General features: G+C 44.0%; 1 protein-coding gene across 2 annotated transcripts; it reads right to left on the reverse strand.

Annotated features, from left to right (window-relative positions):
- Positions 1-72: 72 nt before the first annotated feature.
- LOC123988042 (potassium channel subfamily K member 18) lies at positions 73-20321 on the reverse strand. 2 transcript variants are annotated; one of them, XM_046286685.1, is made up of 9 exons: positions 19611-20321; positions 18675-19083; positions 18275-18446; positions 14868-15024; positions 14729-14804; positions 14479-14660; positions 13896-14080; positions 13088-13239; positions 73-160 (listed from the first exon to the last, which is right to left on the reverse strand). In XM_046286685.1, exons 2-8 carry the CDS (start codon positions 18981-18983, stop codon positions 13133-13135), a joined length of 1188 nt encoding a protein of 395 aa, XP_046142641.1. In that variant the 5' UTR covers positions 18984-19083; positions 19611-20321; the 3' UTR covers positions 73-160; positions 13088-13132. The 2 variants fall into 2 exon arrangements, with proteins under 2 accessions (XP_046142641.1, XP_046142642.1); XM_046286686.1 differs by lacking the exon at positions 73-160 and adding an exon at positions 299-379.
- Between the last annotated feature and the right edge of the window lie 263 nt (positions 20322-20584).

Below are 20584 nucleotides of genomic sequence, written 5' to 3' on the forward strand. Positions count from 1 at the left end.
CGTTTTGCCGTCTGGGTTAACCAGCCGCTACCGCCAGCGTCGTCGCCGCAGCTGCAGTTGCAGGTGCAGCGACCGACGCCGCAGCTGCAGCCGCAACCGATCGCCTCCTATCGTTCTACTATCCTCCCTCGAGCCTCGTCCATCTGGTACGCTGGCAAGCCTGTCGCACAGATTAGTCGCGATCCCATTAGACGTCAGAAACCCTTCGTCTCTCCGCTTAATGGGCCTAATTGCTCCTTAACGGCAATTAAGCCCTTCCGAGATGCTCGCTGGATACCACCGTATCTTAGCCGGTGCTGATGAGTGCGCTCCGGTTACGCGTCGCTCAAGACGCGTCTCTCAGCTAATTCAGCAACGATTGGACGTGCGAATCTGAGGACTAACTACCGAAAGGTCTGCTTAGGATAGTTAGAGGTAATTATTAGATTATTAAATGCACGATTCTTTTAAATGGACAGTCCATGAAAAGTATCTTTTATAATTTTTTAGGAATTGAGATGGATCTAAGGATTCAAAGCGGAATTTGGAGACTGCGGATGGAATTGGACTGTCGGCGATGGTGAGTCCTTTGAACAATTGCATGCATTTTATTTAATATATTACCGACAGATTGAAAGAATAAGGAATATCATTGAGCTCTTATTTGAAGCTCACCGAATTATTCTTAGATTTTATTGTATATAACATTTGCTACTTCAGCAACAGTCTACGCACTTCGATTCGAAATCGTATTCTATATTTAAGGAATCTCGGTCTCGGATAACGAGACGCGTGATTTTTCTCAGATACGAGGGAAGCGACGGTGGTTCTATCGTATGCGGTATCTCTTTCGCGGAATCCTCTTTCGATGAAACAACGTAGTTAGGATTTTTCGCGCGGCAGGCGACGCGGCAGAGAAAAAGAAACATAAACCTCGAGCCGGGAAGTCTGTAACTCGCGGATCTTTGATGCTATAACAAGAACTTTCCCTCCGTCGTTCTTCGAGGAACCTTTCAACGTGTATATACAGCTTTCTACAAATTTAACATCTAGAAAAGCCGCCGGATTTCGTGATTTCCCGTCGACGTAGGAAGTTAATAATCGAGCAGTTTGATATCCCGAAATAAACGTCCCGTTTTCGCGCTTTTAACCAGCTTTCAACGTAGGCATAGAACAGTAGGCCTGATAAAGCGATCCTGTCCCATCGTTTCGTACGCGTCGAGCCACGTCGCGAACAGAAATAGCCACAATCGACCTCCAGCAAACGTGTCCGCCTCCGACACGTTGGAACAGCGAGTACGCTCGCTTTATAACAGATGTACCTGTACAATTGCGTGTCGCTATCGGTGGACGGGCTCTGTGTACGTACAACGTAAACTACTCTCCTCGTGCTCGTTTTAATACACGCGTCGTATCGTTTCTCTTTCGTCTTTCAAACGCGACGATTTTAGAACGAGTACTTTTAATTTAACAGCCTGATCAACCTGTTTCCCGGTGGGCATCGCTTTAAATAATCAAGCTTCCTACAAACATAGTTTCCGGTTAGCCCTTGATTAACGGTTCGGCAAGTTTAGAAGCAATCAGGCTTTCATTAGTCTTCGGCTAACACCTCTCAAGGCAATATCGGCCTTCCAGCGATCAGTTGATGAATAATTACCTCCAAAGAGACCGATACAATTGTAATGAAATTATAAAAACTAATTAAAGAGGATTAATTTCTCAACTAATATTTTGCAACACCGTCAAAGGGTTAAAGTTCTCCGTCCGTTTCCCTGTTCGCGTGTCAATTACCATGTAACGATGTAAATAAAAATCGATGGGTCAGCGAAGGGTGAGAATTACGTGTACATAAACGAACGTCACCCTTTGCTTTCGATAAAAGGATTACAACGTTACATCTTTCCACGGTTTTGTTCCGATGTAACGTGTTGCGCGTACAAACGGAAACGCATAATCTGTATCATCATAGTTAATTGAATTTAGAAGTACACGGTTCGCTATTTGCATAGCCGCCACTTTGCAAGCTTAGTTACCGCGTACTCGGTTTCAACAAACGAACGAATGTGTACAGTTCCCGTTCTGTTTGGCTACGTAACTCTAATCTATTTTCGACATTGCTGTATCCTATTAACCGTTTGATAGGGATTACACCCTGTTCGATATTAAAAATTTATCGCTTCTGTTGCGAGAAGAAAAGAAGAAAAGAATCTTCAGAACTTCGCCGTTGTAATCGTCGATAAATCCAGGATAACGAAAAAGAGAGAAGGTTTCTTCGAAGAAACGAGCACAGGTTAAAATACCGTGTACACGAAGAAGAAGGGGGTTTGGCGAAGACACCGTCGACAAGGGGTGTACAGGTTTTGCAGCGATGTATGTGGGGCGTGTGTACGAGGAGGGAAAGATAGAAGGATTCGCCCCAGTTGAAGCATTGTACCGTGGTTACCAGAGATAAGGCATGAAATTAAATTCGACGGAATGTGGGTCGCCGTGTCGTCCTACGGCGACGTCCACGTCGACGCCTGGCGTCGCGAACGTGCATCGACGTCTACCAACCTCTCTACGACGTTTTTCACGCCTACGTCGATCAATTCCCCATTCAATCTCTCTTGTTCAATCGTCAAAGAATCTTTCAATATTTTATTGAGAATCATTGTATAAATGCAAAACTGCTTTGGCTAATGATTTTCGAATCTTTCTTCGCCACGATGACAACCGGGTATCGTTGTATAGAAGCTTCCGATACGATCGAATCAAGGCATCTGTTGGCACGCGAAGGAATCGCATTCCCTCGGGTGTAGGCCAGTTTAATTGGAATTGATGCAGCCCGCTCGTGGTATAATCGACGACGACGTTAACGCGCGTAACTAATTAACGCGTCGGGGATAAGCCGAGTGAATCGCATCTAAGCAATAGCTCCCTAGGGGCACGAGTATGCTGATACGGGGGAGACGTAAGACTTCTCTCTTCTCGACGCATCGTTGAACATTTTCGATCCTTTGAACCCGACACGAGATCAGCTATCTAAGATGAACCCTTGATATTTCACCGAAGCAATCGAAATTCGAAGCGACTCTCCGTTCGTTCGGGATTACGCGACGGAAACATTCCTTCTTTCTCGAGATGGTCGAAGAAGGGTAGTCGGCGTCGGGGATGAAAGAAGCTCGTGGACAAAGACGGATCGGTGGCGGAAGTAAAAACGGCGAAGATAACGAGCGACAGCACGCGGGAAATGAGAAGGGCAGCGTGAAAAACTAGCTACAAAATGAGCCGTAGATGCGACGATAAGACGATACAGTGATGAGAACAAAAGAGGAGAAAATCGGATGGAACGGCGACAAAAGGGTGCTTTTGGAAAAAGAAAAATCGAATCATCGAATTTTTTTCTCTTAACCCTCTATCGCATTCCGTTTCCAATTTTATAATCACGCTCATTTTTAAGTAAATTAACAGCCATATATATTTTTCTCAACTCGTCATAAAAATTCATGCAATAGAGGGTTAATTTACAAAACTTGTTTCATTTGGAAATGAACGGAGAGAGAGAGCAACAGCTGTGAACGTTACAAAGGATATTGAAAGAAAAAGGCGGAAGGTGAGGGAGAGCGAAAAGGGATATATCGAGGTTAGAATGTGGTGGTGGTATAATCGGGAACGCGGCGGTAACACCGCGTAACGAGTTAGCACAACGAAGCGAAGCGAGGCGAAGCCAAGCCAGGGGTCTTGGTGGCCCTGGCAGCTCGCAATCGATAGCCCGAGCAGCTAGAGGCGTGGGAGTCTGCAGCCTCCTGGGGCTGAGAGAGGGACACAAAGAGACGTTGGACCGAATTTCCGATGCAACACGAACTTGCTAAGAAGAGGCAACGTCTGCTTAAAAAAAAAAAAAAGAAAGAAACTTCGTCTAACTGAAAGCAAGGAGACGTTAGAAAGGATTCGATTGAAGGAGGAAGAATTTCTGCAAAAGGATCGTCAATTAGGGGCGTCTGCCGTTCAATAGCGAATAATCAAACGATGTTAACTGAAAGCGTGTATCAAATAATTCGGTCTGGCTTTATTTTATAATAGGAAATTATATTTTTTGGGTATTAAAATAGAAGTCTTATTTTATACGACTGTTCTTATTCGAGCTTGACTAGTCTCGCGTCAACTGGAAAAAAAAGCGAGCTCGACGAGGCTCACGTGCGCGAGAAAAGTTCAAGTGTCTCGAATTAAATGCGTCTGCTCGCGTGAGATAACGAGCTCGTAACAGACTGCTTGTCAACCGAATCCTCCCAGTTAGACGAACAACAGCAACGTTTACCTTGTAACTTCGAGCCAGATAATCTTGAAATTTCTCAAATCTTACCTTCCTAAATCCTCGAGGCGTGTGTATTTAGTATATATCTACCTACGAGAATCGCGTTTCAAAATGTTTTTATTCCATAGGAATAACCCGTGTGCTTTTCGCGACAGACCTGGGAGAAAAGATCGAACGTTGTCACAATATTGACGATACTTTCGAGCACGGATTATGGGATAATCCCCCGTGCGGTAAGAATAGACCGGTCGACGTCGCTGTGTTCCCTTAGAAATCAGGAATCGGGACACGTTTCCGCGTTCCCGAATTAAACTGAACGGAAATAACGTGTTCCATTTAAAACCGTCGAGCAGACCTTGAAATGTTAGAAAAGGGGTAGAATAGACAGGCAGGGCGAGTGCCGTGCAATCGTAAGTAGTCGGGCAAGTAGTATAGAGCCACTGATAGTCGGACAAACGAGATATTTTTGTACGTAAGTAGTATATGTCAATATACGGTCAGACAAATAGCAGAAAACCATGCGTGATCAGGCAAATAGAATACCTTCTTGTGTGCCGAGAGGAACTGGTTAGTAGACAAGTAGAATGGGGTCAATTGTGGTTAAACAAGTAGAATAGTGCCACGTGTGGTCAGCCAAGTAGAATGAGGCCGTGTGTGGTCAAACGGTCGGTAGAACTTATCCAAGACTGGTTGTTCCACTGAATCACTATCGTCAGCTATAATCACTAGTTCGACTTGTTTATTGTTAACGCGTGAAAGGAAAGAAAATCGTTTCGAAGGGGTTTCGAATGAGATTTTACCAAGCTTCTTCCTGGTCCGTTAGCTGACTTTCTCGCCTTCCTCTTTTCCGGCGATGCACGAAACAGTCTAACGGGTAATGGAATTTTATCGTGGCAACTGTGGTTTCCGGGACCGTGTGCGACGGAAATGAAGCTTTTTCCCATTTATTTACTTCTACGGTAATGGACAAGAACGGTTTGATATATAACTCGTCACTTATCACCTCGCGTTTCTATTAATCACGCGTGCGTTCTTAGACCGTTGGTGACTTTGGTCACGTCGCGAACGGGGTTGCAGAGAACGGATGATGGTGAAAATATGTATGGAAGATGGGGAAGAGCAGCTATCGGCAAGGCGGTCGCTAAAGTTGCCGACTTTATAGCCGGCTAAAATCGAGAGGGAACATTCAATTAGGGCTTATCGGTTCTCGAGCGGAGTTTTTATCGCGTTTGATCGCCCTTTATTCGCGTATACGCTCGACCCTGGCCTGGCCCGCGGCTTTTCCACCCTTATCTCGACGCTCGTGCCTCATTTGCGAACGAGAAGCTCTTCCAGCGACGCTCCGAGGATAAAAAGGCTGCTTCTTCCTTATCTTACCAACACCACCACCCCACCCCCTCTCTACGTTATGCCTATAAATACATGGCCGTTTATCCAACTAACACCCGCGATTTATTTACTCCGCTCGCAGATAATTGAATTACCCTACGATTACGATCGCCGACCAGCGCCATTCTACTTCTCGCGAAGCGCTATTAATCGCACCCCGGATCTTTCCTGTTGCTTTTCTTTTTGTCGCTCGACGCGATCTTTGTTTTAGGAGAGGAACAATGTACACTCGCGATCAGATCAGGCTTCCCCTAGAAAAAAGGCGAGGAACGATAGTAACGTTTGATCGTAAATAGCGGAGAAGCATTTCGAGTAACGATCAAAGAGCGAAGAAGGAAAATAGCTCGATTAAGAGGGACGTAAATTAAGCGGGGCTTAAGGAGGGCAGTGGAGAGGAAAGTTTCGGTAGCAGACGAGAGTCGCGTGAAACGATTGGATTTCCTACGGAGTCTCGCGATATAAAGCCCCCGTTAACTTCTTCTTAACGCCGTCGTCGTTTCTACCTTGAAGGTTCTCGGATAACTTTCCATCGCAACGACGCTTTTCACGGGGAACGCGTTCGAACGGAAAGAATGGTAGAAACTCGATAACGCCGGGAGAAAATATTTTCAAACAGCACCGTTCCTTTTCTCTCTTTCTTACTCAGCCATAACTTTTCTCATTTCCTTTGCCTTCCAGCGAATCGAACTTGCCAGCTCGTGGAAAATACTTCGAAATAATGCCCCCTGATCGCCTAATTGCTCGTCCCTTTCGGTGAACTTTCGAAATTTTCTCCTGCTCTCCTAGTATAACCAAGTTTGTACACCGAACACCAAGAATCTTGTTCCATTTGTTTTCAATTAATCCGAATTGCTCGGAAATTCGTATTCGATTATTTACGAGCGCCGTTTTTACATCGCGAATAAATTATTTCGAACAATTACCGATCGATTTAAATGGAAGCATCGAGATAATAACAATGAGAGATATGAAATATTATCGATAATATAATTAGTAATAATTGATGTTTGAATCTCTTCCCGGGGTGATTTTCAAACGCCCAAAAATTTGTGAAACGTATTCAAATTCGAAACGTTAATGTATTACACAACTGATAATACAAAAGTCCGTTATTCTCGATCGAAAAGTCATAAAATTAAACAGAAGAATAATAATCTTTCCTTGCTTAATTGTTGCGCAGCCGTTCTATTGCGGGCGAATTCTTGAAGAATGTCGGCGAGTCACGGACGAGATGGAGCGTGAAGAAACGAGCTCGTCTGGACAAACGAGCTGCGCATCTACGAGATACAGAAAAATCCTGATGAAAAACAGCGAGTGGAAAGAAGCGACAAGGCGGTGCCGATATTACGCTGGTAAAAAGGGCGAGGAAACCGGCGTGGAAAGCTTTCAATTTAACCGGCGAATTAAAGTGTCGACGGAAACGAAGAATTAAAGCGCGTGGACGCAAGAAACTGTGAAAAAGGTGGCGCAGCTATTTTTCCCGACTGATTTTTCGAAACTCGACTGTTCGCTGGTAGTTTCAAAAAAAGCCTCGCTGCAAAAAAAGAAAAGGATCAACAGCTACGAACAATACCGTAATGAAGAGTCGCGCTTCGCTTTTCGCGATATCCTCTGAAAGCCGTAAGAGGATCTCGTTCGGCTGAGAAAAATATCCGGCCAGAAATTGAATATTCCCCTCTACGTTTTAGTCTCGTTAACAACGAACGCAACTGGCGAGTAATTAACGAGCAGGCTGCGAACGAAAGGTAAACACCGAGGCCAATAAACTTCGCTCTTCCGTGTTTTGTGGGCGGATGCGTTTTACCGACAAGCGTCATTTTCAATTGTTCCTCGATCAGCGTTGATTATTCATTCGGATTTACGAATCCAGAGAATTTTGAAACACTGAGTGGGCACCCAGGAATCATAGTTCACCCAATAGCTCGTTACTTTCGATCAACAATCGCGATTCCCGCGATAACGAAGAAAGTTTTATAAAATTACGGTTCTTCGGAGGAAACTTAAATTCTTCGCAAGTAGAAAAAGATCTATCGAAGAGGAAGGGGGTGGTTGATCGATATACAGCAGTCGAGGCGTGGAACGAAGGAAAATGAAACACACGGTTCATAGTGTTGTTGAAAACGGGGTCTGCGGTAACTTTCCAGCCGGAGGAATTTCACGAGCTCGAGTACATAAACGCCGCTAATAAAGGTCTCAAAGGACCAAGAAACGGAAAGGATACCGACCTAACCTTAATCCCTCTTCTTCCGGTTGGACGAAAGAGAAAGAGGAAGAAAAAAAAGGGAAGCCCATTTACCAAGCGACCCTTAGGATTACAAGCTCTCGAAAACATCCGGCTAGGGTTGTTATTTAGCTGCTACGAAGGAGAAGAAAAAGAAAAAAAAGAAAGGGGTAAAGAAGTACCAATTGGCTCGGCTCGTACGGTGGATTATTCGAAACCGAATCCGTGGTTCTAAATCTTCGAACGCTAATGGAGTTACTTAAATAAATAAGACTATACCGTGCTATCGGAGAACTAATCTCACGGTCGAACAGAGTTTTCCACTTGACGCCTGGCAGACCTGTTTGCTTTCTACTTTGCCGAATGATCGAGAAGTCTTGAAGGATTTAACGATTTACCAGGCTGGACTGAAAAGGATTCGAAAGCGTCGAAAGTCTCTCGAGAGACGTTCCACTTTCCCGAAGGGTTTCAACGCGACAGGAACACGCGACATCGGTCGGATCGGTTGGATCCTTCTGAAATTTTTAATATCCAGCGATAAAATAGTGGTGAATAATATATAGCATCGAAATACACGAGCGGATATAGTAAACTATGATTAACTTGACCAGGAAATGAAAGGGAGGAGGAGAACACTGCGGCGCAAGGGATAGAGATCAGTATATGGTCAGACGTATTTCAACCTCCACTTTTCTCGCCATAATTTTTCACTCGTGCATTATTTTGAATATTGTCTCAGGGAAAAGTAGTTCTAAATAGAGGGAACTTTAGATACATATAAAGTTTTTTAAAGAATTTTCATTTTTTAATATAATTGTCTGATAAATTTCGATGTTTTCTACTTGTTTTGTTATTCTATCGATTATTACTTCGAATAACACGTCTGAATGAACATATTTACTTTCAGATATTGTAAATAACATTATTAAGAATATAAATATTGAATTTTAATTCAAGTACCATTGGGTCGCAATTGACCTAGCTCGGTATCAAAATTTCCATTCCCTCTATTCTCTTCCATTTTTTATTTAGCCAACATGTTCAATAGTCGTCTGAAAACATAGCCGTGAATGCTTGATTCAAAGAGAACAAACAAACAACAATATCACTTATGATTTCCCGCTTAAAGTGGAGCGTGGCGTACGGCAACCAATTACGTTAAAAGATCCTCGCCACAGGCTACAAGTTCTGCCTCCTCTCGTGAATAAAAAACGAGCCGAATGTAGAAAAAGCTTGGTCGGAGTAAGCAAGGAAATAAAAAAAAAAAAAAGGAAGACAGAAAAGGGTCGCTGGAAGAAAGTTGAGGACGGGGGTTGGTTTCCGTTTGCCGGAACAACTATAGGCCAGCATCGTCATTATGAATTATCTATGCGCGAGTGACGCCTGCGCTTTTACGACTAAAAAAAAAGCGAATTTTCACTGACGGATCGGTAAACCTGTCCCATTGGTCGGCCAACAAAAGATGGAATTATTTGTTACGCGAAAACATCTGCCTTTGTGGCGATCCTTTTCATTTGCAATTGGAAAATATAGAACGCGTGTAACAACCTGAGAATCATTAATGGGGAATATTATTTTTCGTTTGTTCGTTTTAAAACTCCTCTGCCAGAAGATCGACGGGGATGTTAATTTTCTTTCGTTTCTGTTCCTTCGAATATGCTTACCCTTTGTAAGAAATTTTAATACGTAATTGAAGCGGGTGAATCAATTTTTTAAACTTTCCTTCTACGCTATCGGCCTCGTCAAAACTTTCGAAACCTCTGAAAGCGTAACTTCCATGGGGAGGGTCTTTGATGATGGTTGAAAGGCTTGGGAAAGAATTAACTTGATATTGCTTCTTGGTAGCACATTGTACGATATTGGGATAGATGATTTCCTTGGATCATTATTTAGCCACCGTTTTACGAAATAAATGGCGAATAATAAAAATAAAAACCGACAGAATGGAAGATGGAATCTCATCTGGGATTCTCATTACGCGAAAAGCATTAAGAACAGGAGAACAAGGAATCGGTTTTCGACGGTAAAAGTCACTCCTCGATAAAAGCGAGTTTCGCTGACGAATCGGCGAACGTAAAACGAACCGGACGAGGGCAACAAAGACGGGACATTTATCGAAAGCTGTTAACAGAACGAACGGGACAACCGGGCGAAATTACTTCGCCTCCACCCGGGAGCGTGAAAAGTTAAACGTCGATCTCTACTCGAATCGACCTCTCCACTGGATATTCTATGAATCGCGAAACGTTTCCACGTTTCTCTACGAAAATACACCGTTATACATGGGGGTCCTTTCGATGGAAACTTGAGTGAAACATTAACGAAGTTTATCAAACTGAACGAAATTGGATATTTTAAGTTTAAGCTCGTTTTAATTAAATTATCGCCGTATGTGTTTCAGTTAAAAATAATTTAAAAACGGAAAAATCATCCGTTTTAATCATAAAATTTGAAATGGAATTTTCATTACTCATTGAGAGCACTGAGGATCTGGTTATTGAATAATGGAATAAATCTTTGTATAAATTTCAATTTTAAAATGAAACTCAACAGAGAACTATGAACCCTCTTCAGCTCTTATACCGTATGAATTTTAGTTCATTCTACGCGAGACAAGTTTGCATAAACATTTTTAGTTTAATCATAATAATTAAATTTATCCGAGCGACAGGTTGTTATGTCAGTCTGGAGCGTAGGAATATTTTAGAACTTCCAGAAAGTTAAGATTAAATTTCCAACGTGCCTTGTACGAAATAGAAGAAAAAGCACATTTTATTGCTGCAAATTTAGTACAAATTAAACGCGTTAAAGAACAAGTACCCGATAGTTGAACAAACGATTCTGTCAAAAAATCTAACGCGAAATTAACAGATCATCGAACGGGTAACAAGATCTGCCACAAATCAGCCCGATATCGCGTGACCGGACCCCGTGTCCAATCAAATTACCTCTCGAATTTCAATCAGCGTCGATTAACAAACCGGCTACGCTTAATTTCCCTGTTCCGAAGAATAATTTCAACAAGCTCGATGTCTATTAAAGTATCTCCGGAACTGCGGCAACGCGATAAAAATCGTGCCGAGGGTAACGGCGGTGGTGGAGGCGGCGGTGGTGGTGGTGCATCGATTCGGAAACATTCGAAAAAGTTTCTTCGAAACTCGCCCGGTAACTTGGTACTTACCTTAGCAGCGATCGCCCTTCGGTCCGTATCGTGGCAGAGCTCAACTTCCCACGGCCGTTTCGCGAGGCATATCGGCTCGCCAAAGCGGAACAAACTTTTCCCAGTTGTTCGCTGGGATCCAGAGAACCGAGGGATCTCCCCTCTGCCTGAAAAATCTCCTGGAAACTTGCTCCTGCGAAATCTCGACCAGAAGAATCTATCTGTGAAACGAGACCGAATCCAAGCACTCACTCGGGGGGCGAGGAAACACTCCGGGATCTGTTTCTGAATCGGACACTTCTTCGGACACTGATCAACAGTTTCTGCTTGGCTCTTGGAAAAAGGACGTGGTCGAGGAGAGATTCATCTCCGGTAGCGGTACCACCATGATTCTCCCATCTTTTTTTATGGAAACTCGATTACCATGAGACTCGGTGGATCAGTTTCTTCGGACGTCAGCTTGCGGGATGACGCGCCTCTGTCAGACCCATTCAGAGGTTCGTTCGGCACCGACAGCCACGTTGTTTCACGCTGCATCCGCTCGCAGCATCCTCTGGCCGGGATCGCGTGTTCGGAGAACCCGGTGACGCGACGCGGTTCCCGAGCGGACATGGACGCGATCAGGACATCTGGTGGATCGTTAGGCTCGATGGATACGATTTCGTGGTCTAATAATGGTTTTCCGTCGATTGAACGAGGAACGACGTTCGTCGAGTGCCGTGAGAACTGTCCACCGTCCATGAACAGCGTCGCCGGCACGGACGCACCCCGTAGAAGGGCGCACACGGCGCATGCGAAATGAACCGTTGGTAGCAGTGCGCATACGCTACCTCGTGCGGTCCGATCACCGCATGAAGGAACGCCGCAGCCCCGTTACAACTTCCCCTATCGTTTTCTCACCCCTTCGTTACCACCACCACTCTTCACCCTCGCGAAAGGGATCTCTGTCGCGCGTCTTTTTCGTCTTCTTCGAGGAACGTACGGCTGGAGAGACGTCAAAGGCCGAGGCCACACACTCGATGGCTATGCTTGTGATCTTTTCGGCTTGATCTCCCTCTTGATTGGTCGCTTTATGAGGAAGTACGCGGTTCGCTTGCCATCGAGCTACCATCAGGAGATTGATGGGTTTCTGCTTTGAGAGAGCCGGCTCCGATGGAGATTGAAAGATAGGGATGATGAAGTGATGAAATTGTTGAATTGGGTGTGATCGATTTGAATGATTCCATCGGTGATCGGTATCGTACGACGCCTCCAATTTCTAGCCCGATCTCGAAGAAAACTAGTTCTCTAATATTTCGTCAAGGTGTTTCATTCGGAGACTTTGGAAACCTTCTTTGATTTTAGAGAATTACTCCGAGTTAATTTTCAATAATTGATTTAATAAATTGAAACTTATTTTCACCTCGTCGAATTTAATTACCAGCTGTTGGGTAACGAAGAAATCTTAACAATAGCTGCGTTAATTACTCAGACCGGTCTCCGGATAAACGTACAAATTTCTTTCCGAATATATTTCATAAGAAGCGCGCATTTTCCACCCTCTTTTCTCACCCCTTCTAGATGTTTTTTCGGCAAAGCCAGGCGTTGGGATTGCAAAGATGAGTTCTTTGTACCTTCGACGATTGTGCTCCCTTTATTTTCCTCCCCTTTCAAGCTTTCCACCCTTTCACATTTTTCCCGTGGACTGAGCCATGAAAGAAAGAAAAACCTTTCCATCCCCTATTTGTGTAACAGACGTCTCCGTCAAGCCAGTCAGCCGATAGAATCATAATTTTCACGCGCCCATCCCTTCGGACAACCGCTCGTAATCGTCTTTGATTTCGAATCCCTTTTTTTTCGGGGCGAATCACTGTGACCCAGTATTCCAGTCTTATTATATTCATCGAAATAATATTTCATTTCATCTCTATGAATTTCGTCGTCGTGTTAATTTGAACACGGCGGTGAATGCTTCGTTATCGACGATAATTCATCAATGAATCCCTGAATTATTATTCTCTCGAAGGCGACGTTTGCTTTAATTTTATTTCAAAACAAAACTCACCAAACATGGTAGAAGGTGTAGAACGTGGCTGATGGTCGGCTTTGGTCACCTGTCGCATCTGAATATATATTTAATGGTACGCACGAATGCGCGCACCTTTGCAATCACCTCCTCTTGCATTAGATTGAAGCACATCGCGATCAACGCCATTCCTGTAACGAAATATGTATCGATACAACTGTGTATCACACTCTGGCAAAGTAATTCAGCACGGATTGATAAATGAAAGCGTTCATTCGCTTAGCGTTCTAACATCATCGCAATAATCTAAATCGATGCTTTTAAATCATGAAACAGTTATCGGAATCTCGTTCGCCACTCGAAAACGACGCTTCAAAAGCCTCTTTCAGTGTTGAAAGAAGGCGTGGGGGAAAAAAAGAAATATCAAGCTACTCGATTCGCGTCAGCTCCGAGAAGAATTCACGCGCTAGTGTCAGAGTTTAGTTTCGCTAGGTATGAAAGGACCTCCGGGGTGGGGAGAATGAAAAGCGATCGATCTTCTGACCCTTGACACGCTTCGCGGCACTTTGGCCCTCGATTCATTAAGCGTCGCGACGATACCAGGCGTCTGGAAAATTTGACAAACTACACGGTAATCGAGGATTTTCTTTTTCCATCATCGATGAAAAATTGAAAAGATCCAACGCCCTCGCGCGACAACCTGTTCCATCGGAAATCAACGGGAATCCAATCGTCGCTTTGCCAAATTACACCCAAGTACCGAGGATATTTTATTTTTCTCCAAACTTGTTTACACCGTTTCGTATATAAAATAAAATCGAGGAGATTCGTTTGCGATGTCACTCACCGAGCATCAGGTACATGGAGCAGAAGATGAAGGATAAATCGAGAGCCTGAGCGGCGTAGATTTTGTCACCTGGCACGATGTCCCCGAAACCGATGGTCGACAAGGAGACGAAGCAGAAATAAGAACCGTCCAGCATGTTCCAGTCTTCCCATTCGGAGAAGAGGATCGCACCGCCCCAGATGTATCTGGAAAAGTCATTTCCAACCAGAGAAATATACGTTCCTTACACTATTTCGAAACTGGTTACAGTCTTTTTTTCTTATTAAAAAGAAGGAAACAGAAGGAACGATATTAATGCGAATGAAATCGTAGTGGAAATAGAGAAATGTTGATTTAAAGGGGTTGCTAGTCGGACAAGTGGAATAGGTCGATGTATGGTCAGACATGTATGGTGGTCTACGTTGTCAGACAGGACAATGAGATGAGCAGACAAGTAGAATGAGGACAGTAGATAATTAGACAAGTATAATAACGGAGAATGTAAATTATCCAACAAGAATTATTTTATAATACAACACATTTTAAACGATCCAAAATTTTCACAATTAATTGCCAATCTAATTATTCGATTATCGACGCTTACCCAACCATTATCGCGACGCAAAGGGTTAAAGGCACGGTGACGCGTTGCGGATCGTAACTGCTACTGTCGTCATCATCCTCTTCGTCTTCGTCGTTTCTATCACCCTCTTCCACCCTGTCGTTTTCCAAAGAGATCTTGTCCACGTCGAACGAATCGATTTCCCTGCCATTCGCGTCAATCATCTGCCAACGAGCGTTGATATCATATCAGAGCTTCCTGCTAAAAATACAAAAGGCTGATCGAGATTTACCTGCCAATGATTTCTCCTAACATCACCACCCTCCTGTCGAGGCCTGACTGCGAATTCGTGGGTCCTCCTGCGACACCTTCAACCCGGAATTATTTCATTTCAAATTTTCTGCTTCAAATTTAATAAAAGATAGGCTTACTTGCAGAGACAGCAACGAGCGTACGTCCATTTGAAGCTTTTCGCGAGAATGTCACCGATGTTGCTCAAATAGAGGAGGAAAAGTGGCAAGCCTATTATGGCGTACACTATGGTCGCCACTTTGCCCCATTTCGTCTTTGGACAAATATTTCCATAGCCTGTAAAATGGATTTTTTAAATATTAAAATCTGTCCTTATCAAATATGTAACCAACTCGTTACGATGAATATTTGATCGTGTACATATTATCCATCCAGAACTGTGATAGTTTCATTTGGTTCGAAACTACGTCCACGAGGGAGTTGGGTATGAAATTTTCGTACGATTAGCAGGGAACCGGGAGGTAGTCCAGGTAAAATCGTGAAGGTTTCCCGAATAAATTTCACCGGTGACGATGGGCGCGGGGTGTGGGTGGTTCTGGTTCGCTGGAAGCAACCGATGCATTAAAAACGCGCACTCCCGTTCGCTAAATAAACGAAGCGTCGCAGACGGTTTCATTCTTCGTTCTGTTATTTTTAAATATTAGCCCGCTGCATAAGTTATGTCCGTACACACTTTCGTTGAAAAAATAACATTATTTCATTCCTTGTAACGTGACTCCACGTTTGACCCAGATTTTACTAAAAATCTGTAGCCTTTCGAAAATATTATCACAAATAACACAGGTCGCACGTAACCGAATGCCTTATAAACTTTCGTTCTCCGCGTGTTTTCGGACAGAACTTATTCAGCGAGTTGATATTTGCGAATCGTGGCAATTAATAAAGCAACATGGCTGATTTTTTCTCCAATGGGCCGAGTTTTCGTTAACCATTCGTGCGTTGGAAAATTGGCGGGCTGCGTTTGTGCACGCGAATGGAACGCGGACTCCAATAAAATCGAACCCGTTATTATAATTTATCGACTTTACGGGACGATGGTTCTCGCGTGGTTCTCTAAAAAATTTCAACCTATCCCCGAAGTTATTACCCGCGTACCCGGACTAAAATGTCCCCAATATTAATCCACCACTCGAAACGAATGACCGTCTCTTAAATTTCATTCGAAAGAATCCCTTTCCAATTTCATACCGCGATATCCTATCGCGACCCAATGTTACCGGCATCGGTCTTATTCCGAATCGGCGATAAGTCAGGAGGATTGAAAATTTTCACGCGTTTCGAAAGCGGTTATCGTGGGTGGGGAAAGAGGGAAGGGGGTTGGTTCGCGAGAATCGATCTGGCCGTCGACTGGCCGACCCTTTTAGGCTGATGCTGCTGGCCTGTAATCACGGTCGAGATAAAGTGGATGGCAGGGTCTCGTCTCGAACCGGATGAGGACCGAGGGACTGTGGAGCGACGAGAGGGACCCCTCTCCCACCCCCTCGTGGAATTAATTAAAAGGTCGCGTGCGCGCGCGACCACGCCACTAACGTGCCGAAAGTTCGCCTCGTTAATTCCCTCTATCTAACCCTTTGCCCAAGCTGCTTCCGCTGGCCTTTGTGTAAAAAAGAAATATCGAGTCGTTCCTACGGAAAAAAAGGAAAAAGTACAATGGAATTTTTATGCCGCTTTTCCTGCATCCTCTTCATCCTGCGATGATTTGCACCCAGGAGGTCGCGTTTACCTCCACGCGAATCCCATGGAAAAGAATCCTCTAAGTTTCCATTTGATGTTTAACTCATCCATAACTCTTTCGACTATACATAAACCCGACACAGGACTGGGTATTATAGACTTTTTGAGCAGACAAAAAATTGCTGAACGATCGTCGTACAAGTCCATTGTGAACAATTGGACTGATTCGAAATCGGCATCGGGAACAAAAGCACCGACGGCTTTGCTCGACGAAACAGTTCTTTCCCATGGGAAACATCGCACCTGCTGCAATCTAACCCGATGCTTCTTTTTTGTTTCGCTAAAAATCCTATAAACAATTGATTAATCGAAACTGACAACAGTGTATTCGGTGAATTTGAAGATTTAACGTCCGTCTCGAAGGAAGAAGCTGACGCGGATTAGCGTTAAACACGTCCTTCAGAAACACGGTCAACGACGGTGAATCGGAAATTAATTGACTCATATACTCGGTGACCTCGAAAGATCGTCGAGCGAAGGTCGAGCCCCTACAATCGACTTTCTTCCAACCAACGATTCCGTGCTTCTCTATATTTAGCGACACTGATCGGTCCATTCAAACTCTTTCGACACTGAAATGAAAAATCTCGAGCGGAGGGAAAAAGAAAGGAAAAAAAAATTGGGGAAGAAAGAAGCAACGTTTTGATGAAAAAAAAAAAACGTTTCATATCGCTGTACGAGAGACCACTTCTCTGAAGAAATTTGCAATGTAGAACGGAAAAAATCTGCATTTCAATGAAAAGATATTACACCAATGGTTTGTTTCAAAAGCAATCCGCGAAAAGTGTAATTTACACATTCGCAAACATGCGTACGAATATTTTTTTTCACAGGAAAAGAATAAATTTTCCTACTTTCAAAAGTGTTAGAATCGAAATGCTTTCATTAAGAAACATTTGTCCTGTCCGGAAATGTAAACGAACCTTAAGACAACAATTCGACGAAACTTGGTAGGCTTTAGGTGGAGAGTAGGTGTATAATATCGAAACGATCGTATAGAGCAGAATTTCTGCAACTAGGAGCAAACTTGCAGGTAAACACGAGTAAAGTCTACCGTGTAAACCAATCTGCCTCGTTATCGATTTCGTCCCTTAAACTCGGCCAACAATGGCCAACGAATCTCGTCGCATTTTCGTCTAATTGATCCCTTAAACCGATGTCCTTCCGGTTGGGAATAATTTCGCGAAGAAAAGAGAGGAATATTCTTTCAAGAAAATGAATCGAATCGAGGGATTAATTAATCCTGAAACAGGAGACGTATCAATCGGAAAATTGATTAAGATCACCTTTCGAGTAGCTTCGTTAATCTCAGGAGTTCGAGCGTTAATTAATTTCCGGTCTAACGAATCCCTCCCCCTGTATGATTCGTAGCTCGCCGACCGTCCTGCACGAAAATCCATTTCACCGAGGAAATACGAAACTGGCATAATTAAATTCCAGGATTTTCTTTCGGTTTTCCCGTGAAAAAAAAAATTCCTAAATAAATTACTTCGCTCAGACTGTCCACGTTCCACGTTGAACTTTCAAATCTGCTGTTCCCGCTCGAGTTACTAAGTACGTTCCAAACGTAAAAGGCCACTCGTGTGCGCGTTTCTCTTTTCGGCATTAACCATTCTTTTTGTCAGCTGGATTACTCGAGCCGGAAGCTCGTCGGACTCGAGACATTAAACTTCGCGCGAGGGAAACTACCCTCGGTCGTACGCTTTCGTAGATAATTCTAATAACTACTTTTTCCACCCTTCCACAAATTCTCTTATGGAGCCAAGCAAATGATATCGTTATCCGAGCTTACCGATCGTAGTGATGACCGTGAGGGAATAAAGAAAGGCGCCGGCGAAGCTCCATCTTTTGTTCTCCTCGGACCCATCGTACCCGTTCTTTACAGCTGTTACCAGCATCTTCTGATAGTTCTCTAGGATCGCTCTCACTTTAGCCTTCCAGATCCTCTCGGAGAACACGTTCTCCTAAACGGGGGAAACGCAAATAAACAGTTGGAGGATTTAGGTACGAGAGATGGGAAGAACATTAGAGGGACGGTACATTCTTTTCATCTCTCGTCAGTAATTCTCAGCTCGGTCCATCTCCCTATGAATTCTATAAAAAAAAAGGGAGAAGGAGACGCGAGCTGAGCAACAGCATATCTCGAGAGTGTGTAAAAGTCGAGGAAACTAGCGGAAAGAGAAACTCGTCACCTTGGAGGTAAGCTCCCATAGGGTGGCAGCTGTCAGGTTTCTCAGCCTGATCGCGTCCCCGGTGACGTCCATGCTGTTTCTACCCTCGATGTGGGTGAAAAGGAAGGCGCCGGCTATGGTATATCCAACCACCAGGCACACTATACCGACGTTGCTGAAGAGGAAGGCTATCAGAGCCCTGGTCCAGTCAGCTATCCTCTCGGCCCACGGTTTCCGTCTTCGTTTTCTTCTCCTTCCGCCGCGGCTACGATAACTTCCACCCTGCCAGTTTCTGTTCGACGTCGAGTACGATGCTCGATCCCCTTCCATATTTCCTGCCACTATTTCAGATATCTGCTGCTACTTTTTTTCCACTCTTCGCTTCTTTCTCGAGCGATTCAGCAACTTGCTGGGCTACACGAACAGCATTCTGACAGAAATCGAAAATTACACAGACCGACGAATAATCCTCGGTGAGCGATACAGGGAACCGTGGAAGGTGACAGAAGGGAGTCGAAAAGGTACGGAGGGAGGGAACGGAGCAGCTAATTACAAAATTACCAGCGAGCTTGGACGCCTCCAGCGAGTCGGTTAGCCGGGTTAACGAACTGATCGTAAATTTAACAAACGCGTGGCCGCGGGAAGAAGCGTAATTTCGAAGTTTCTTGCGTAACGACGCGACTCGACGCCAGGCCAGACTTTGTTGCGCCCCGTCGCGGATGAAAATTTCAGACACGTGAAATTCGCCCAGGCGTACCGTGCATCGTCACGAAAGTATTTCGGTAGCATCGTAAAAAAAGAAAAAGGAACAAGACGGAGATCTGGTATACAATGCCGGTAGTAAGAGGAGCTTGGAATTTTCTTCTTTTTTTTAAATTCAATCTTCCAAAATTTTAATAACATAATATTACGGTTTATATAAACGTTTCAAGATTGTCATTTTCTTCGGAATCATACCTGAACGAGCAATTGGAAACGTCCGATTCACTTCCGGCCCTTCAGTTCCCAGAAGAGATCCCTTTTCGTAGATAAAGTCGGACAGTCGGTTTCACCAGTCCGTTCCAGATAAATGAATAGGGAGGACAGGATGGAATGCTAAGAAGGGATAGAGGTCAAGATTATAGTCGACGATCGCTGACCCGACGCGATAGAAAATTACTATCCGTCCTATCTGCCATCCTTTTTGCTTCCACGAATTACATATATATATATACCTATTATATCGTTCAAGTATCTGGTATCGACTTGCTTCACTCGGAGAATCGAAAACGCGTTCCACGAACCGCTTAACGAAATCTATTGTGAAACCGTTTACGACCCGGCCAAAGAGGATCGTTGAAAGTCAAAACCGTGCCACGTGACAAGATCAAGAGGAATCCTGATCGATCAGATTTCACCTCTTATCCCTTGATTGAAGTTTTTCATTTCATTAGAGCGACACGTTCGACGAGACAGACACGTGTCCACCCATGCTGCACCCTGCTTTCTTCTTGTAGATCATTTTCCCTCGTTCATTCAACACTTTCTTACGGATTTATTCACTTTCATGATTAATGAATTAGGTGTTACAGTAGAAACAGCCATGCCTGGTGTACCATAATTTATTCAGATTTTTATTAATTATTAGCGCGATTTAAAGAATATTCTTCCCTGATCTGAGATACCGTTCTAATTTCCTTTCGAAGCGAAACTCTTCAGCGTTTTTTTTCTCTCGATAATTGCGTGAAAACGAGCTACTTCCTCGAGCTTTCCTCGTGCACTGATTCCTTGCCGCTTCGACACAGTGACCGAAAATAGCAGCACCCTAAAAATAACCAGATCCAAGCTGGCCGTCCCTGACCGGATTCCAACTTCCTGGACACCCGGTACAGACACGGGACTTTGTTCAGGAAAAGGACGTTGCACCTTGTTCAATTGTAAAAAAAATGTCA

Source organism: Osmia bicornis, chromosome 8 (assembly GCF_907164935.1).
Source record: "Osmia bicornis bicornis chromosome 8, iOsmBic2.1, whole genome shotgun sequence".
NCBI lineage: Eukaryota > Metazoa > Arthropoda > Insecta > Hymenoptera > Megachilidae > Osmia > Osmia bicornis.

Coding starts and splice junctions, on each gene's coding strand:
- LOC123988042 (XM_046286685.1), bottom strand. CDS start 18,983: ATGGAAGGGGATCGAGCATCGTACTCGACGTCGAACAGAAACTGGCAG. Junction 18,447..18,674: donor TATGGGAGCTTACCTCCAAG/GTGACGAGTTTC, acceptor TCCCCCGTTTAG/GAGAACGTGTTCTCCGAGAG. Junction 14,805..14,867: donor GCTCGTTGCTGTCTCTGCAA/GTAAGCCTATCT, acceptor TCCGGGTTGAAG/GTGTCGCAGGAGGACCCACG.